Here is an 18,136-nt window from a genome sequence, read left to right as displayed (position 1 = left end):
ATTCCTAGAATTCCTCACCCCATCCCCAGTCCTATGGAAAATAAGGTGGTGATGGGGTGGGGAGAATGGGGGAGTGTGCTCCTAATTAATGATTTCATACATAATAACATAGAGGATATATACAAGATTTTCCTATTGCTTAAGTTTGGATATTTTATGTTATTTGATTCATCACATTTCAACCAGAATCTGAAAGCATTCCCAAAACTCCCAGCAGGATTTAACACAGAGATGGTATCATCATGATGCAGAGTTTTTTTTTTAATAATGGTAACTCTCAAAAAATAAGGAGAGAGCACTGAAAGTAGAGGAATTTTTTGGCATAGTCATACCTGTACTATTTAATATGATATGTACATCTAAGCTCTCATCTTTATCAAAATGTGAATCTGAATTTATTTTGTAGTAAATAGTAGTTGGGAACTTGGTACTCGTTCATAGCCCATAAGAAAAGATGTGTCTGACAGCTAGGTCATCAACAATGGACTCTCACCCAGAAATGTTCATGTTATATAGTTTGTTTGTTTGTTTGGTTTTTGGTTTTTTAGGGCCGCACCTGCAGCATATGGAGGTTCCCAGGCTAGGGGTCTAGTCGGAGCTGTAGCCACCAGCCTACACTACAGCCACAGCAACGCCAGATCCTTGACCTGCTGAGCAAGGCCAGGGATCGAACCCGCAACCTCATGGTTCTTAGATTCATTTCCTCTGCAGCACAATGGGAACTCCCTTGTTATTTAGTTCTAATGAGTCTTGTTATCTACATGTAGATAACAAATAAGAAATTACACTGAGAAGGGTATTTTGACATCAGTTTATTACTTGTTAAGTAATAAATAAATCTAAAGAAGATAAAGAAAGAGTTGCTATTTAAGATTAGTAAATTTAAGATGTCTGTAAAATGACAGAATTGTAAATTTCCCAACTTCAATGCTATGTAGATCCCATAGATTTTCAAATAAGACAAAACATGAGTCCATTCAAGATCCCAATATAACCTATCTAAAAGTCCTAAAAAGCTGTTTTGGTTTTTCCCCACTGTTTACATAAAGGTGAACTCACAAATGAATGGAAAGTAATTTTTTTCTTTAATTTCTTCTCTTTTGAGTGCACCCTGCTTGGGCATACCTTCAAAACCCCATCCTACTAGCTCTGCAGTTTGTTTGCATATTTTGATTTACTTATTTATTTATGCACTGCTTACTTCCAGCAAGCAGTTCAGGCAGTTCATGAAAACATAGTTGCTATGAGACCAAAAATAATTAACCCAAGGCAAAACCCAGGAACTAAAAAGGGGAGCATTGGAGGTATAGGGGGAAAATACTAGAAAACCTTTAACTGTCTTTGCTAAGAAAATAGCTAATCTCAGGCAAGATTTACACTTTTGCAACCTGCATTTTTCCATTTCACTCTCTCCTATAAGTAATGAAATAATACTTATCCAATTATTTCTAACTTGTGTTTGAGGAGTTATATTTTAGCTACCATGAATGAAACATCCTGGTTATTTCTTTTGAAAAGAAGTAGGTGCAAACAAAGATAAGGCATCTTGTATTTAATTGTATAATGAGTACGTTATGTAACGTAATCAGTAAATTATGGAAAGTGCAATTATAGCTGATGTATGGTTCAACTGAGTTAAATCTTACCATATTGTTCCTTTGCTAGTGACTACAAAGCACTTTTTTTTTTTCCTGGCAAAAGGTTCAAATGCAATTTCTCTTTCTGCCTTTCATTTTTCTTTCTTCTTTCTTTCTGGACCTATAATAAACAGCTTTCTTCAAAATGCTTTCCACGATTGGGCCAGAAGACCTGTAGTTACTTTTTTCCATCATTCTGTGATTACACCACATTTGCTAAACAGCTATTGTGTAAAGATGGGCTGCTTCTTTGAGTTCTGTAGAAATGTTTCAATGCTAAAATCCCCAATGGTCTTTCAAAAAGTTTGCTTAATTGAAGCAAAAGAAATAGTGGAACCATTGTTGGAGATAATCAATGAGAGGTCATTTACATGAGGGGACCATGGTGTGGTGGGAGAAGAAATTCTGGCTCCGTATAATTCATTCTGAGTTGCTCCGGCTTACACAAAAGATTTACCTTTAAAAGGCTAAGTTCCCAAGCCCCCAGTTTTTAAAGAGTAAATCTGAACTATAGAACCTCTAAATCCTTTACTGACCCACAAAATAACATTATGTTCCAAGCTCAAATTAGATAGACTTCTACAAGGTTTAAGATCTGTTAAGTATTTTTTTTTTTGGGGGGGGGTCAATGTGAGGAAAAGATGCTGGAGAATAAACTCTCAGCACAAATGAAGAGAGATCTGGGTTGTTTTCAGGATTAAACGTGACCACACCGAATGCTATTTTGGGAAAAATTCTCTTAAATAGGAAACATTTATTTGACAGCGAACCATGTTCAGTTTTCTGCCCTTTAAAAAAAATCAATTATACTAAAAGCAACTTATTTGGTTACATTATTGTCTCAAAATAGCAAGACATAAAAGTAAGCTACCTTTAACATTCTCTGATTTCTACTTTAAATCCTAAGTCAGCTTCATTCAAATATATCTTTGAGGAAGACATAGTTAAGTTCTACATTTAAGTAAAAGCCATAATTGCTTTGTAAGTATAAAAATTATACCTTGTGGTTCCTTTTTTTTCTTCCCCCACAAGGGTGCGGTTTACTTTAGCATCCCATGCCAAATGCACAGAGTTGAACTGAGTCCAATTGATCCTTAGTTTTTGCCATGTTACAAAATTTGAGGTTCATTCAAAACAAAGGATACATCTGTTTTCATCAGCTCTTTCTTGAATTTATTACTGGCACTTATTTTTAAAAATTGTTTTGCCTCGACAGCATTGTTTTACTAGGCATGATTTATTATTCTATGTGCCCACAGAAACTGGGTGTTCCTGGAACCATGCATACTGAATAAAAAATAATAAGGAAAGGATGGGAACTTACTCCTTTTACACTAGATCAAAAGATCATTTAGAATATGTAAATATGTTTAAATTCTTTTTTTTTTTTTGTCTTTTTTCCATTTCTTGGGCCGCTCCCGCGGCATATGGAGGTTCCCAGGCTAGGGATCTAATCAGAGCTGTAGCTGCCAGCCTATGCCAGAGCCACAGCAACGCAGGATCCGAGCCGTGTTTGCAACCTACACCACAGCTCACGGCAATGCCGGATCGTTAACCCACTGAGCAAGGACAGGGATCGAACCTGCAACCTCATGGTTCTTAGTTGGATTCGTTAACCACTGCGCTACGACGGGAACTCCGATGTTTAAATTCTAATAGAGTTTTTTCTTATCAATGGGAAGGAAAATATGTTTGGTTCCTCCAAGCTGATATATAGAAATTGAGACATGATCAGAGAATAAAAGAAAGAATTGAAGACTATGACTTTTTGGAATGCCGATTCTTAAAAACAGAATGCTGTTTTAAGAATCAGCTCAAAATTAGAGGATTATCTGCCTAAGAGAGACATAACAATGTTTTTGTTTATTCTCTACATTGTTCCACAAAACGGGATTTAAGGCAGCTTGCACTCTCAATATTCTATTTAAAAATTATTGAATCTTAGCTTTTGAATATGATATATTAACATTTTATGTCTGCTTACTGTGCAAGCATCTTGCATATATTTTTATGCTCGTATTTTTAGTCTAGAAGAGCATATCCTTATGTGGGTAACATAATTTTTAAAGAGCAAAATTTATCGGGGTTCCCATTGTGGCACAGTGGGTTAAGAATCCGACCGCAGTGGCTTGGGTCACTGCAGAGGCATGGGTTTGATCCGAGCCTGGAGAAGTGGGTTAAAGGATCTGGCATTGCGACAGCTGTGGCATAGGTTGTAGCTGGGGCTTGGATTCAGTCCCTGGCCTGGGAACTTCCATATGCTGTGGGTGCGGCCATTTAAAAGAAAAAAGGAAGAATGAAATGTATTAATTATACAATTATCTTGGGATTTATAGATTATTGGATGATTTGACTTTACAGAACCATTGCTGCCTGATTACTTCAATAATAGCAATGTTTTTGAAAATGTTATAACAGTAAAAAATATCTGCTTCAGATACAGGAAAAAAACGGAAAATGACTGGGAAATAGTTGCAAAGAGAAAAAGATCTAGCTATCCATGGATCATGAGGGTCAAGTCACTAAGAAAACCTTAAGTTGTGTATATAGTGTTTTGACTTAGTCCTGTAACATTTTTTTTTCTTTTCATGGCTGCACCTGTGGCATATGGAAGTTCCTGGGTTACAGGGTCAAATTGGAGCTGCAACCAAGGCCTATGCCATAGACATGGCAACACTAGATCTGAGCTACATCTGCAACCTATGACACAGCTTGCAGTAATACCAGATCCTCAACCCTCTGAGTAAGGCCAGGAACTCATATCCTCGTGGACACTGTGTCTGGTTCTTAGCCCACTGAGCCACAATGGCAACTCCTAAAAAAGAAGAAATATGCCTTCTTGGTAAAATGTAAAGCAAATTTCACCTCAAGATAAAATTTTTTTGCAGGTTACCCAAATAGTGCCCCATATTTGCTTGTACTCAGCTGGTATTGGGGTTTTAGACATTTCTAGAACTTTGAAAACTTTATCAGTTCTCAAAATAAGTTAACTAGGAAAAATGAAAGGGATATATGGCTTATGAAACAGCTTGTTTTGGTTTGGTGATTGCCGGGGCCAGCTCAGCAGGATGGAGTTGGAGAACGGGTGCTGTGGAACTTAAGGAAAAATAGTTAACATAAAACAAGACACAGAGACATTTATCTTAAGTAGAGGTGGGAGCCAGGGAACTCAAGGTCTCAGGGACCAAGAGCGCGGGGGACTCGAGTCTCAGGGACCAAGAGCCCCCTGCCTCAAGAAACCACACTGCTTTTATTGTGCTCTTTAGATGAGATCAAGTGAGGAGTGGCTATGGGTGGATGATACAGGGTTTGTTTACTATATATAAGTTCTTTTACTATTTAGAAAGCCACTTAGGTGGTAAAGGGTTAAGCTCTTACTCTGACCTCTAGGCACATAACAGTTCTTAAGCTTAAGTCACTTATGCCTTTAGGTCTTTGCTCTTAAGCTTAAGTCATTTACCAGCACTGTGACTGTTTCTCCAAGAAGGAAGATGGGATAAAGTAAGACAAGAAGATGGGATAAAGTAAGAAGGACAAGATGGAATTTTCAAGGAAACATGTCTTGCAACAGGTGATAATTCAGATATGTCTGTGTTTGCATTTAGGATTTTGATACTCAAGCAATAATAGCTAACATTTATTTAGCATTTTCCTGTGCCAGACATTGTTCTGAATGCTAGGTTTTTAACTCACTGCATCCTTACAACTACTCTTTGAGATGGGCACATCAATCTGTTTTATAAACAGCCATGGACAGTTAAGTAATTTGCCCAAGGTCCCAAGTAGTAGTGCCAGGATTCAAATGCAGGAAGGAGCTTCTGAACCCACCGTGTATCACCACACCACACCACCACCCATACCTGTTCAGCTTTCCCTGGGGCTGCCATTCTGTTCTCTGAGCGTGAAATTTCCTCAGGGAACATTGATCCAAAGAAAGTCTCTCACATTTATGGACAATTTGAACAGCTAGTACTCTTCTTATTTGCCCTGCTAGTGTCTTACTTGCTATCTCTACCTTCCATGAAGTAAAGAATGCCTCTGGAAAGCCAAACACTTAACCACTCCTTTTTTTTTCTTTTTTTTTTTTTGAGAGAGAGAGATTTTCAGGTAGTGGGACAATTTAGGTTACTGCTAGAAGACATCGCAGAAAGAACTATAAATCTTTGGAGTGGCCGCTGCTCAGGGGAGGCATGAGTTGTGGCTGGGATGGAAAAACTTCACCCAGTGCTCAAACAGACCAGCTGAATCCAACAGAAAAGCAGTTGGGATAAGGTGTTTATTAATTAAATCCATTCCTTAAATTAAAAAAAAAAAAAAAGCAGTGCTAGCAGGTCTCTAATGACCTGGCCTCAGTCATTGTTTTGGCATTTCTAAAAGAGTGTGACTATAAATGCATCAATCAAGAGAATCTTTAAAATTCTGTTTTAAAGGTTAATGCCTTAGATTCTGAACAGACAACAGAATACCCTAGCCCTAACTCTAACCCTAACCCAAAAATCTTCTAGTACAATAAGACTAGAAGTCATATATCAGCAATAAGTAGAACTTTACATGTTCCAAAGTGATTTCCACTGATTAAAAATGACTTTTATTTGTTTCTCTGCAAGGGAAGTATTCAGAAAGAGGAAGGGAAGAGTACAGAGCCAGGCCCTTCAGTGGTATTGCCAGTGTTCTGTTAATTAAATATATTCATATATATTCTTCCATATGTAGCATATATTCCATAACATCAAAAAAAAAAAAACCTGTTAAACATCTACTATGTGCCAAATAGTACACCTGTCATTGAAAACAATAATATTTGTAATGAAACACATGAGTTCTACTAAAAGGTTTATTTTTTCATTCATTGATATATCCAGTATCATCAAATCTTACTAAAAATAATATTTAAAATAACAGTTGGGAGTTCCCATTGTGGCTCAGTGGTAACGAACCTGACTAGTATTCATGAGGGCTTGAGTTCAATTTCTGTACTGTCTCAGTGAGTTGGGGGTCTGGCATTGCCATGAGCTGTGGTGTAGGTCCCAGACGTGGCTCATATCTGGCTGTAGCTGTGGCGTAGACTGGCGCTGCAGCTCCAATTCGATCCCTAGTCTGAGAACTTCCATAATGCTGCACGTGTGGCCCTAAAAAGATGAAAAGAACAATAAACAACCACAAAAAAGTTGATTGCTACCATTTTAAAAAATCATTTGCTCTATGCCAGGTCCTTTATAGGTATTATTTCTTTATTCCTTATAACGATGTCATGAAATATTTGTGTCTGCTAAGATGAGTTTAATAATAGTATATCAATCTAAAGTTGGCTTCAATAATAAGAATATTTATTATCTCATTTAAGAAGTCTAGAAGACACGAAGAGTCCAAGGTCCCTTCAAAGGTTCCACAATGTCATCAAGTACCCTTAGTAAAAGACTCTTCCTCCTTAGTGTATTGACTTGGCCCTGTAAGCATGCCCACTCCTGCTTGCAAGACAGCTGCCATAGGTCCAGGCACCACATGATGTAGACACAACAACAGCTGGTTAAAAAGAAACCATGTGTTCTTCCATGTATCTCTTACTTGGGAGGAAAACCTTTTCCATCAATCTCTCACCTCATAAAATTTCACCTGAGGTCTAAATGCCCAGAATAAAGTCATATACCCACCCCCTAGTTACAAAGGAGTCTGAAGAATTGAATAGCTGTCATTTTTACATTATGATGGGATGGAGATTTTACAAATAAGAAAGAAGGTAATAGGATGAGATATGATTATTGATAGGCAGTCAAGAGTATCTGCCACTGAATTGCTTGTTCAAATTTACAGACAAAGAAACTGAGGCTCAAAATGCTTGAATAAGATGCTCAAAGTTATACAGGTGAAAAAAACACCAAGCCCCAAATACTCTCAAGTTTTTCTTAATATAAGCCCAACCATTCCCCCCCCCCCAAAAAAAAAGCTATCAGTACAGCCGCACTCACCAAAGGCATAGGAGATTAAAAAAACAAACAAACAAACAAACAAAAAAAAACAAACCTATTTTGCTGAAAGGAATGAGGTTTCCCCACCTCATAGTTTCAGAGCCATGTCAGGAGTGGTGGGGTGTTGGTGATTATTTTCAGTAGTAAACATTACTCTATGCCAGGCAGCACATTAAGCATTAGAGATACAAAGATGAACATGACATGTCCAGCCTTTGAGGGACACACCAAGGAAAGGCAACAACATGGAAATTACAGACAAGGATGTCAGAGCTCTCCTGAAAATATGGCTGTAGGTCTGAGGTACACAGAGACAGGCACAAGCACCTTTGGCTGGAAGGGTCAGGGAGGGCTTCACAGAAGAGGTGACATTTGAATTGGTCTAAAGACATGTATAGGAGGGTACAAGGAAGAGAAGGGGAGAAAGGGCTTCTGGTAGCCAAAGCTCTGTCATAATGGAAGGCATCTGTTTCTAATGGAAGCTGAGTTGTTAACGGAGGTGGAGGAAGAGAAAAAGATTTTAGGAATGGTCTTTTAAAAATGGTAACAAATACCTAGTCACAAATAGCTCCAAGAAGAAAGCAGATTTTAGCATCTCCAATATGAACCCCACTTCATAAATGTCTTACCAAGCATATCAGGGTGTATTTGAAAAAATATTTATGGATAAGTTTCTGCTTTGGCTTTCTCATAATTGTAATACTTATTCAGGGAGGGCTTCATAACTCAATGTCCCAAACCAAATGGATCCTTTTTTTTTTTTTTTTTTTGAGTTTTCTAGGGCCACTCTCCTGTCATATGGAGGTTCCCAGGCTAGGGGTCTAATCAGAGCCATAGCCACCAGCCTATGCCAGAGCTACAGCAACGCGGGATCCGAGCCGCGTTTGCAACCTACACCACAGCTCACGGCAATGCCAGATCCCCAACCCACTGAGCAAGGCCAGGGATCAAACCCGCAACCTCATGGTTCCTAGTCGGATTCGTTAATCACTGAGCCACGACAGGAACTCCCCTAAATGGATCCCTTTAAAAAAAAAATAAGAAGAACAGTATTACTCTAACATCTTCCTCCCCCCTCTTTTTTTGGTGGAGAATCTAAATAGGGAAAAAAAGGATTTTAGAATATGTAATGTTACTGTGTCTTTCATATTCTGCTGTAAACAGTTGCTGTTCCAATAATAATCAAAAAGAATGTGCATACAACTTTTTTGAAGTTGATTTACAAGACTGTGTTAGTTTCTGGGGTACAATAATGTGCATACTATTTAGTGCAAGTTTTAAAATCTCTCTAATAGCTTGAATTTATTAATTATGTGGTTAGGTCTTTGATATATCTACTTAGGTGTTACTTTATAAGTTTTGAAGAAACTGTATTAAAATCTCCAGCTACAAATATTCATTTATCTATTTTTTCCTGAAGTTATACCAGTTGTTAAATAAATTTGAGGTTATTTTGTTAAAAAAAATTGAGTTGCAAGCAAAAAACAAATGGCTACAAAAACAAAAAGCAGACGGCTGTCACCAGCCTTCAGTCTGCACACCCAAGTTAGGTCATAGATGCAAACCTGACTATAATGGGGAGAAGAATTAATATGTGAGTGAAAAACAGATAGAGCTCACATGGATTTAGATGTATAGTAACTTACTACAGAAAGAACATTTGAATTAAAGATAAGGAGAGAATATGCCTGTAGTGCAAAGTAGAGGGGAAAAAAACGGAAGATGAGCTGGAGACTTAAAGCAGACTCCCTCTGACCTGGTTAAACTGAGCTTGCATTCCTCTGAGTGGGATTTGTAATGGCTGAATGGACAGTGAGGTCCTGTTTGGAATATCTTTCAACTCTGACCAGAAAAAAGCAGGTATTTCCCTTTTATAGGACATCCACAAAGATCCAAGGTTGATTAATCAATCTACCTTCCTACATGTCTGACTATCTATCTGACCTCACTGATTTTATATTTGTAAAATTTACTTAGTCTCTCAATGTGTTTGTAACACCAAATCAATACTCAAGGTGCTTAGGAGGTCATTCATAGACATGCACAAAACAGCAAAAAATTGAAGTTGCCCACCACACAGGTTCCCAGGTGAGGTTGAACAAGGCAATGCTCTGCCTTCTTGTAAGCTTCCATACTGTAAACAAGTGTTTCTTCTCATGGTCTATTTAGTGCCACGTTTTTCTCATCCTTGTGCTTTTTGTGGTGATTTCATCATTTAAAATGTCTACAAGTGTAGTGCTAAGTCCTGCCTGATGTTCCTAAGTGCAAGAAGGCTGTGATGTGCCTTATGGAGAAAATTTGTATGTTGTGTAAGCTTTGTTCAGACATGCATTATAGTGCTGTTGGCTGTGAGTTCAATTTTAATAATTAATGATCTATATCAATTAAGATGTCTTTAAATAGAAACACACATAAAACAAGGTTATGTATTGATCAGTTGATGAAAATATGTGACGAGAGGCTTTCAGGAATCTACCCTTGTATTTCCCCTAGAAGCAATGCTTCAGCATTCCCTTTTCAGTGTTGGAAGTGACTTCATAGAATACAGCTTCTATTAATAATAATAATTGACTGTGCACATACGCACACACAGTGATATATTGTCATATTCACCAGCAGTGTGAGGCTGTTGAGCAAAGTCCTCTGAGCTGAAATAATTTCCCACCTTTTCACACACTCCAGAGTAGGGTGCTCAGTTGTCCTAGTTTGTCCGTGATTGAGGGGTTTCCCAGGACAGGGAATTTCAATGCTAAAACCAGGAAAATCCCAGGACCAGTCAGAGTTGGCTCCCCTATGCTAGAGTTTGTTGAAGTCAAGGAATTGAGGTGGAGGAGGGGCCCATACTAACCCCTAAATTCTTGCTCTGAAGCTAGTAATCTCACTATCATTAGGAGGGAGACTCATGGAATAAAAACACTCCCAAGCAGTTGAACACTTCCTGCCCCACTCAGGCTTCTGAGGGCTCCTAAGCAAAGGCTGGGGTCTCCCTGGCAAAGCTTCATTGAGAAAGCACTAACAATAAGCTCATTTTATTTTCATTCCTAACTGCCCTTGCAAGTGTCTCTTTGGTGTGTAGGGACAGCTAAGAGTTGAATTATGAAGAGATAACGATAATATGGACTAGTAAAAAAAGCAAGAATAACAGAGGCCCAAGAAATAAAATATTTTCATTCAATCAGCAAAATATATTCTTTGACTTTTGTAAATTGATAAAGGACAGAGAGAAAAGTGTGGATTTTAGGACCAAATCCCCATTTCCTAAATCAGCAACTTCTCAAATTTTGAGATATTTGAGACTCATGTAGACTATTGATTCACAACCCTAGCTCTACATTAGAATTATCTGGGAAGTTTAAAAAAATTGTATGCCTAGACTCCACTCATTATAAGGCAGTTAAATAGAAACAGGAGGAAGGGGAGTTATTTGGCATTGAAATTGTTCTAAAAACTTCCAGGTGATTCTAACGTACAGCCAGGGCTGAGACCCTCTCACAAGGAGGAGAGTGTTGAGAAATGGTTTCAGGAAGATTCTGCGGAGAAGAATGTTGTTATCAATTGGTGATGATTGCTTCAGGTGGAAAGCAGAGGAAGGTACAAGCAGCATTCAGGGCTGCACTAGACCATCTTTTTCAGCTAGTCAGAATGGAAACATTCACATTCTGGAATCAGGTAGATCAAATTCCACCTTGGCTCTGCTGCTACTACTCTATTACGTGTATAATCTTGGTCAAGAGGTTGCCCCTCTTGTCATCAGTATTTTCATCCTGTTATCCATTTTGCAAGATTTTTGTGAGGATTAAATGAGGAAGTAGATGCCAAGTACCTGGTGCATAATAAATGCTTAAGAAAGGGAAACTATCATCATTATAACCAGGCACCCACATTTTCATTTTTGGACACTGTCAGATCTACATTCTGTTATCCTGACAAAGAAATAGCAGAAGAGCTTTATGAGATAATAATAACAGTATTTTACAAACAAAAATGAATAACACACAAAAAAATGAATGGTATGACCAAGGCAGTTTTGCAAGCATATAATCTAGTTCAGTTCAGCAAATCACTGCCTATGGGCCAAATCCAGCTACACCTATTCATTTACTTATTGTCTATGCCTCTTTTCCCATAACAGTTACCACATGGTCCGTAAAGCCAAAAATATTTACTATCTGGTTCTTTACAGAAAATCTTTGTTGACCCTTGATTCTAGTTCATCACTTCTCACTGTGGTCCATGGACCCCTGAGAACCCTTTAGGGAATCTGCAAGGTCAAAGCTATTTTCACACTAATACTCAAACATCATTGCCCTTTTTCACCATGTTGATGTTTGCACTGAAAAGACAAAAACAGTGCCTTAGCACAAATGAAGACAGTGACATCAGAACCTATTCGTTGTGGGAGTTCCTATTGTGGCACAGTGGAAATGAATCTGACTAGGAACCATGAGGTTGTGGGTTCACTCCCTGGCCTCACTCAGTGGGTTAAGGATCCGGTGTTGCCATGAGCTGTGGTATAGGTGGCAGATGTAGCTCAGATCCCACATTGCTGTGGCTGTGGTGTAGGCTGGCAGCTGTAGCTCCTATTGGACCCCTAGCCTGGGAACCTCCATATGCTGTGTGTGTGACCCTAAAAAGCGAAAAAAAAAAAAAGTACTCATTGTTTTCTTCTTCACCATCACATACTTGTAGGAAAGAAACAAAACAAACAAAAAGCTAGTTTCACTTAATTTAGGTTGGCACTATTACTCTTTTGAGCCTGATAACTTGGTTTCAGGGGGCTTTCCTGTGCACTAGATCCTACCAGCCCCTCCCCACCACCCACCCCCAGCTGTGACAATCAAAAACATCTCCAGACCTTTTTTTTTTAGTTTCTCAGTTTTAACTTAACACATGGTAACTGTCAATAGATATAGCTCAGATAAACAAAACCTCTTTGGGGTCTTCTATAATTTTTAAGCAGTAAAAAGGTCCTGAGACCAAAGGGTTTGAGATCTGCTGGCCTATTTTGTGTTTGCAGAGTATTGATGTTTATACTACTAAATCAAAAATAATTAAGTGAAAAGGATCACATAACTGAAGATGAACAAGACGCAGGAAAAAGTAGTGGGAAAATATGTGCCTGGGTGGGTTTGGGCTCTTTAGTGGGAGGATAGAGGTATAAACAGCAAGGACACAGCTCTAGAGACACAGGGGCCAGAGTGGCTTGGAGCAAATTAGGCTTCTATCTTTGCCTTAATTTCTGTCATGTAAAATGGCTGTGATCACAGTATTTGATAGTATTATTGAGAGGATTATACGAATCAATACATAAAAGCATGAAATAGGTTTGGCATTCCAGATTATATTCTCTGTGGGTCAGCTATCATTATTTTAATAATAAATACTCAATTTATGTCAGAAAGGATGAGGTTGAGGTCAGGCCTGCCATTAAGGCACACAGGTGTTCCTGACCCTAACCCCACAGTGGGATGACTGAAAGCAGAAAAATGTAGTCACTAGCACCCCTGGAGACAAAATGTCATGGAGCCAAAAAAAAAAAAAAAGAATCTCCTAAACCCCTTCTTACCTCAACATCACACGTTCTAATCCAGAATCACATCTGTTACCCCTGTGAGGTACATGGACATGCTCCAAAGTTTCAAAATAAATGATGTGAGGTTGGCTTGGTTTCAATATGTTAGTTCCAGAGCAGTTGTAACTTTTCTTGTTCCCGCGCTATGATTAATTTTCCCTTCAGCTCAATTTGGCTGCCAGAAGATCATCCAGAATTGTGTTGATTATAGCAGATATGCACCCAGCCATACTCACCTTTAGGAAGACGTGCTTTCAAAAAAGGGCTCTTCATGAAACCATAGGGACACTTCTTACATAAGCAAATGAAATGTTTGTGGACTGACTTTAAAAAATTGCTAAAGAATAATTTGAAGCTAAAGCTGAGAATGTTACTTGGAATTTGAAATTGCATTCTCCATAGTAAAGTGTCACATCTGTGCCTCAGTTCTTATCTCTTCCGACCTCCCTGTGTCAGTCAGGATGTGTTTTAATGTAATTGTTTTCTGTAGTTACTGAGAATATTGGGTTTTGAGTATAAAACCTTGTTGAATTCAAATGTCATATTCTCTGTGCCATCTGACCAGACTGCACTATTTAACATTAACCTCCCTCCCTTGGTCTTCCCATTCTGCTTCATTTTCCTTTGAGGAGCATTTCTCCATCCTCACACTTTATATTTTACATATGTATTTTGTTTAATATCTTTCTGCCTCATTATCATGGCAGACATTTTTATCCTTTTTCTTCAGTACAGTGTTTCTAGCTTCTTAAATAGTTTCTGGCACAAGATAGGGACCCCCATATCCAGCTTTTGCCTTTAAAGGAAGACGGAAAAAACATTCCTGTGATACATCATACCCGGTGAATTCACATACAGAACCCTCACATGAATGAAAACATCTACGTTGAAAGAAATAGTAGACTCAAGAATGCCTAAGTGACCTGCTACAACCTAGCAATTACATGAACCAAAGTATAAAATGCAGTGTCAGGAACTTGTTCCAATGACGTTTATTTTTCATTTATCTAGTATTGTTATCCTTCAGTGAAAAAATAGCTCTTCAGTTAGCTGTCCAGCTCATGGAAGTGAGAGCCTCAGTCATACATAGACAGTGCACTGTGCACTAGGGGTTCTTAACAAATGGTTATTAAGGGATTGATTGGCAGATGTACCCCCTTCCCCAAGAGATGCAAATGAATATGGAATCTTTGAAAACCCAGTGAAGTATTAAAGACTAGGGAAGTTCACTATTGAAATCTGTTCTGCAGTAAATTCTTCTCTTAAAACACAGAATCCCTTTGCAACTACATACTTTATTTATAAAATCATATTTTGGTATATAAGGTTTGCTTAAATCAGTGAATGGAGACATACACATTGGATATATATGCTACAGTCTCAGTTCTGTACCAGGCTGATGATTGATGTATGAGAAATAGCCCCTTCAAGAGACTTGAGTGGTACATGTGACCATTAGGGAATTACAAATGTAAAAGGAGAATTGTGGGTACCTTAAAAGGCAGAGCTCACTTCTTGTTCACATTTGTGATGCCTGGTATTTGGCACAGGCATAGTTTAGGCATGCGATACTGACTTGGTGATTTCATAAAATACACATGAATAAACAAATGATAAAATGCAATAAAGTACTAAAGATTTTTTAAAAGAGCTTATAATGCAGTGAAAATTCAGACAAAAGAGGTCACTGGGGATGGCTTCATGGAGGAGACAGGACAGGAGTTACATCTTGAAAGAAATGAAGGCTCCAAATGCCTTCAAAGGGGAAAAAGAAATTCCTAACTTGAAGTGTATTTTAGACCTGTACACTTATTACTTAAAAGGATTTTGAGCATCAGCCTGTGATATGTATTTATTTGTAATTATACGTATGTTCTATTACACTACCATTCTACCATTATGAAAGTTTTTCAGTACCTAAAAATAAGATTTTAAAAGAGCAGTAAAAGATGAAATAAGCATATTTTAAATACTTTTTATTTACTTATTTTTTAAATACTTTTAAAATACTTTTTATTTACTTATTTTTTATTTACTTGTTTTTATTTACTTATTAATGTATGTCATTGTTTATATTGGACAACAGTCTACATTTCAAATAACCCTCTATATAATTTTGAATTTGGGTGCTAACTTCAGGTCATGTTGGGGTTGAATCATGTCACCTCATAATATGGCTGATGAGGAGTTCTGGTAGGTATAGGAGCCATGCCAGCTAAGCCATTTTCTTGTTATTTACTCATACGTATGTTATCCATACTGTCTTTTATCTTCAGTTTCTTTGAAGGAACCTATTTAAGTCAACCATGAGAGTCGACTTAATTAAAGCTAGGTAATAGAATCTACCCATTCAGCCAGGCACATAAAATCTGTAACATGCTGACAAATGCTTAAACTGAACAAATGAGTAAGATGGGATGTCCTGTGGAGAGAGGGTAAACCAGTGTGATACATGGCATCAGCTGACAGATGGATGGATCGAGGGGACCACTGACCAAGCCTCCCCTGTGCATGTGGAGTTAGTGAGTCACAGGCATGGAGGCTTGGCCCAAGGAGGAACCAGAGTTGGAAAGGATAGGTATGTGGGGTCAGATTGTTAATGGTGGTTGAGAGATTTGGACCTGGCAAGATAGGCTCATGAGACTCTTTACATATTTTTAAGAAAGGAGTAACAGGAAAAATATTTTATTTTCTTAAAAAATTGTCTTGGAAATCAGGAAAAAAATTAAAATCTCAAAGAAGCCAATTCAGAGGCATTATGAATGAAACATATTGTTTAGCTTCAGCTAGTTCACTAAGTAAACTCCCCATAGAATTGTCATCAGCAAGTCATGGGACTCTGACTTTCTTTTAACTATAGACCTTAGTTCTTTATTGTTCTTTCCCACCCCAACTTTACTGAGCTATAATTGAAAAAGAAAATTATAGGATATTTAAAGTATACAGGAGTTCACGTCATGGCTCAGTGGTTAACAAATCCAACTAGGAACCATGAGGTTACAGGTTCGACCCCTGGCCTCACTCAGTGGGTTAAGGATCCAGCATTACCGTGAGCTGTGGTGTAGGTTGCAGACACTGCTCGGATCCTGCGTTGCTGTGGCCCTGGCGTAGATCGGTGGCTACAGCTCTGATTAGACCCCTAGCCTGGGAACCTCCATATGCTGCAGAAGCGGCCCTAGAAATGGCAAAAAGACAAAATAAATAAATAAAATAATAATAATAAAGTATACAATGTGATGATTTGATATACTTCATGTCGTTACAGCATTCCCCCATCAAGTTAATTAACATCTGTTATCCCGCACGTTTTAGCAAATTTCCATTACACAATAGTGTTATCAGCTATGGTTACCATGTTATACGTTATATCCTCAGACCTTAAAGTTTGTACCATTTAACAACTTTTCCTATCTCCCCATCCCTTGGCAACCACTTTTCTAGTTTCTGTTTCTGGTGGGTTGACTTTTTAATTTTATTGTTTTTAGATTCCATATATAACAGATGCCATGAAGTATTTGTCTTTCTCTGTCTGGCTCATTTCACTTAGCGTAATGCCTCCAGATTCATTTATGTTGGCACGAATGTGGGGGTCCTTCTTTTTTGTGGCTGGATAATTTTTCATTCTGTATCTATTTTCTTTATTCATTCATCTGTCAGTGGTTACTTTCATGTCTTGGCTATTGGGCATAATGCTGCTATGAACGTAGCAGTGCAGATAGCTCTTTGAGATAATGATTTTGTTTTCTTTGGATAGGTTCCCAGAAGTGCGATTGGTGGCCCATAGGTTAGTTCTATTTTCATAGAACCGCCATACTCTTTTCCATAGCGGCTGCCCCAGTTTCCATCCCCACCAACAGCTGTACCTGTTCTACATTATTCTTGGCAGGAGAGAGCCAGGAGCTGCCTGCCGTTCCTGGTGAGTCAGCTGGCCAACATGGAACACTCGTTTCACCATATTCTCCTGCTAGAGATTAAAAGCATCACAGATACCTTCTCCTCCATTCTGGGCCCTCAGAGCAGAGATATCTTCCGCATGAGCAACAGCTTCACTGCCATTGCCAAGCTCCTTACCCGACAACTGGAAACTGCCATGGCCAGAAGTGACAGGTGAGCAGGAATTCCTGGGTACCTCGGGGATTTATTGTGAACCCACAGAGGCAAGGCACAGAAGGCTGTGCTTTCTTTTGTAGGCATAAAAGTTCCCAAAGAAAGCCAAACTCACTATCTCAACATAGAGTAACTCTTGAGTACCTATGGCACTTGCCAGAATTTTTTCTAAATCTGTGAAAACCAGAAGGTAACTAAAAGAATTCTTAAAAGTGCAGAAAATATAGTAAAGGAATAAGAATGTAGTACAAACAATAATGTTTATAGAATTATTTATTTATTCAATAAGTGTTTAACAATTCTCCCTACCAGGAACTCTGCCAAAAGCTAGACATGTAGAGGCATAAAACATGTTCCTTTACCCAAAGAGTTCATTGTCTAGTGAAGAGGTAAATATTAAGTGGGTAATTAGAGAATTGTGGGAAGGTTATGCTAATTATGATGATTCAAGGAATTTGAGGAACACAGATTGGGAGTACCTACTTCTGCGTGGAATGGAGAGGACTGGAAAGCTGAGATGAGGGAAGGCTTCCCAGAAGAGGTGATATTTTGAACCAAGTCTTGAAAGATGACTAGATTATACTACACTGGCTTTAGGGTAGCATGTGAAAGAATACAGCTCTTTCTGGAAACAGAAATCATTTTATCTGGCTAGCATGTGTGTTACAAGGAGAACAATATGAGATAATACCGATGAAATGATAGGTAGGAACCAGATGTTTAGGACATGATATAGTTAATTAAGGAGTTTTAATTTTGTCCTATAGGCTGTAAGGAGTCAGGGTGAGGTTTTTACATATTAGGATATGATCAGAATCCATGTTTCAAGAAGCTCACTCTGGCCCCAGTGCAGA

The 18,136-nt window shown here is 38.3% G+C and overlaps 1 protein-coding gene across 4 annotated transcripts in view; it reads left to right on the top strand.

Annotated features, from left to right (window-relative positions):
* VEPH1 (ventricular zone expressed PH domain containing 1) overlaps positions 1–18,136 on the top strand; it is a 274,843-nt gene that overhangs the window by 122,779 nt on the left and 133,928 nt on the right. For all 4 annotated transcript variants that reach the window (XM_047785422.1, XM_047785415.1, XM_047785430.1 and 1 more), the window contains one exon: positions 17,062–17,282. In XM_047785422.1, the coding sequence (XP_047641378.1) occupies positions 17,062–17,282 (221 nt within the window). The remainder of the gene's footprint in view (positions 1–17,061; positions 17,283–18,136) is intronic.

Source organism: Phacochoerus africanus, chromosome 1 (assembly GCF_016906955.1).
Source record: "Phacochoerus africanus isolate WHEZ1 chromosome 1, ROS_Pafr_v1, whole genome shotgun sequence".
NCBI classification, from domain to species: domain Eukaryota; kingdom Metazoa; phylum Chordata; class Mammalia; order Artiodactyla; family Suidae; genus Phacochoerus; species Phacochoerus africanus.
This window is presented reverse-complemented; position numbering and strand designations above follow the sequence as displayed.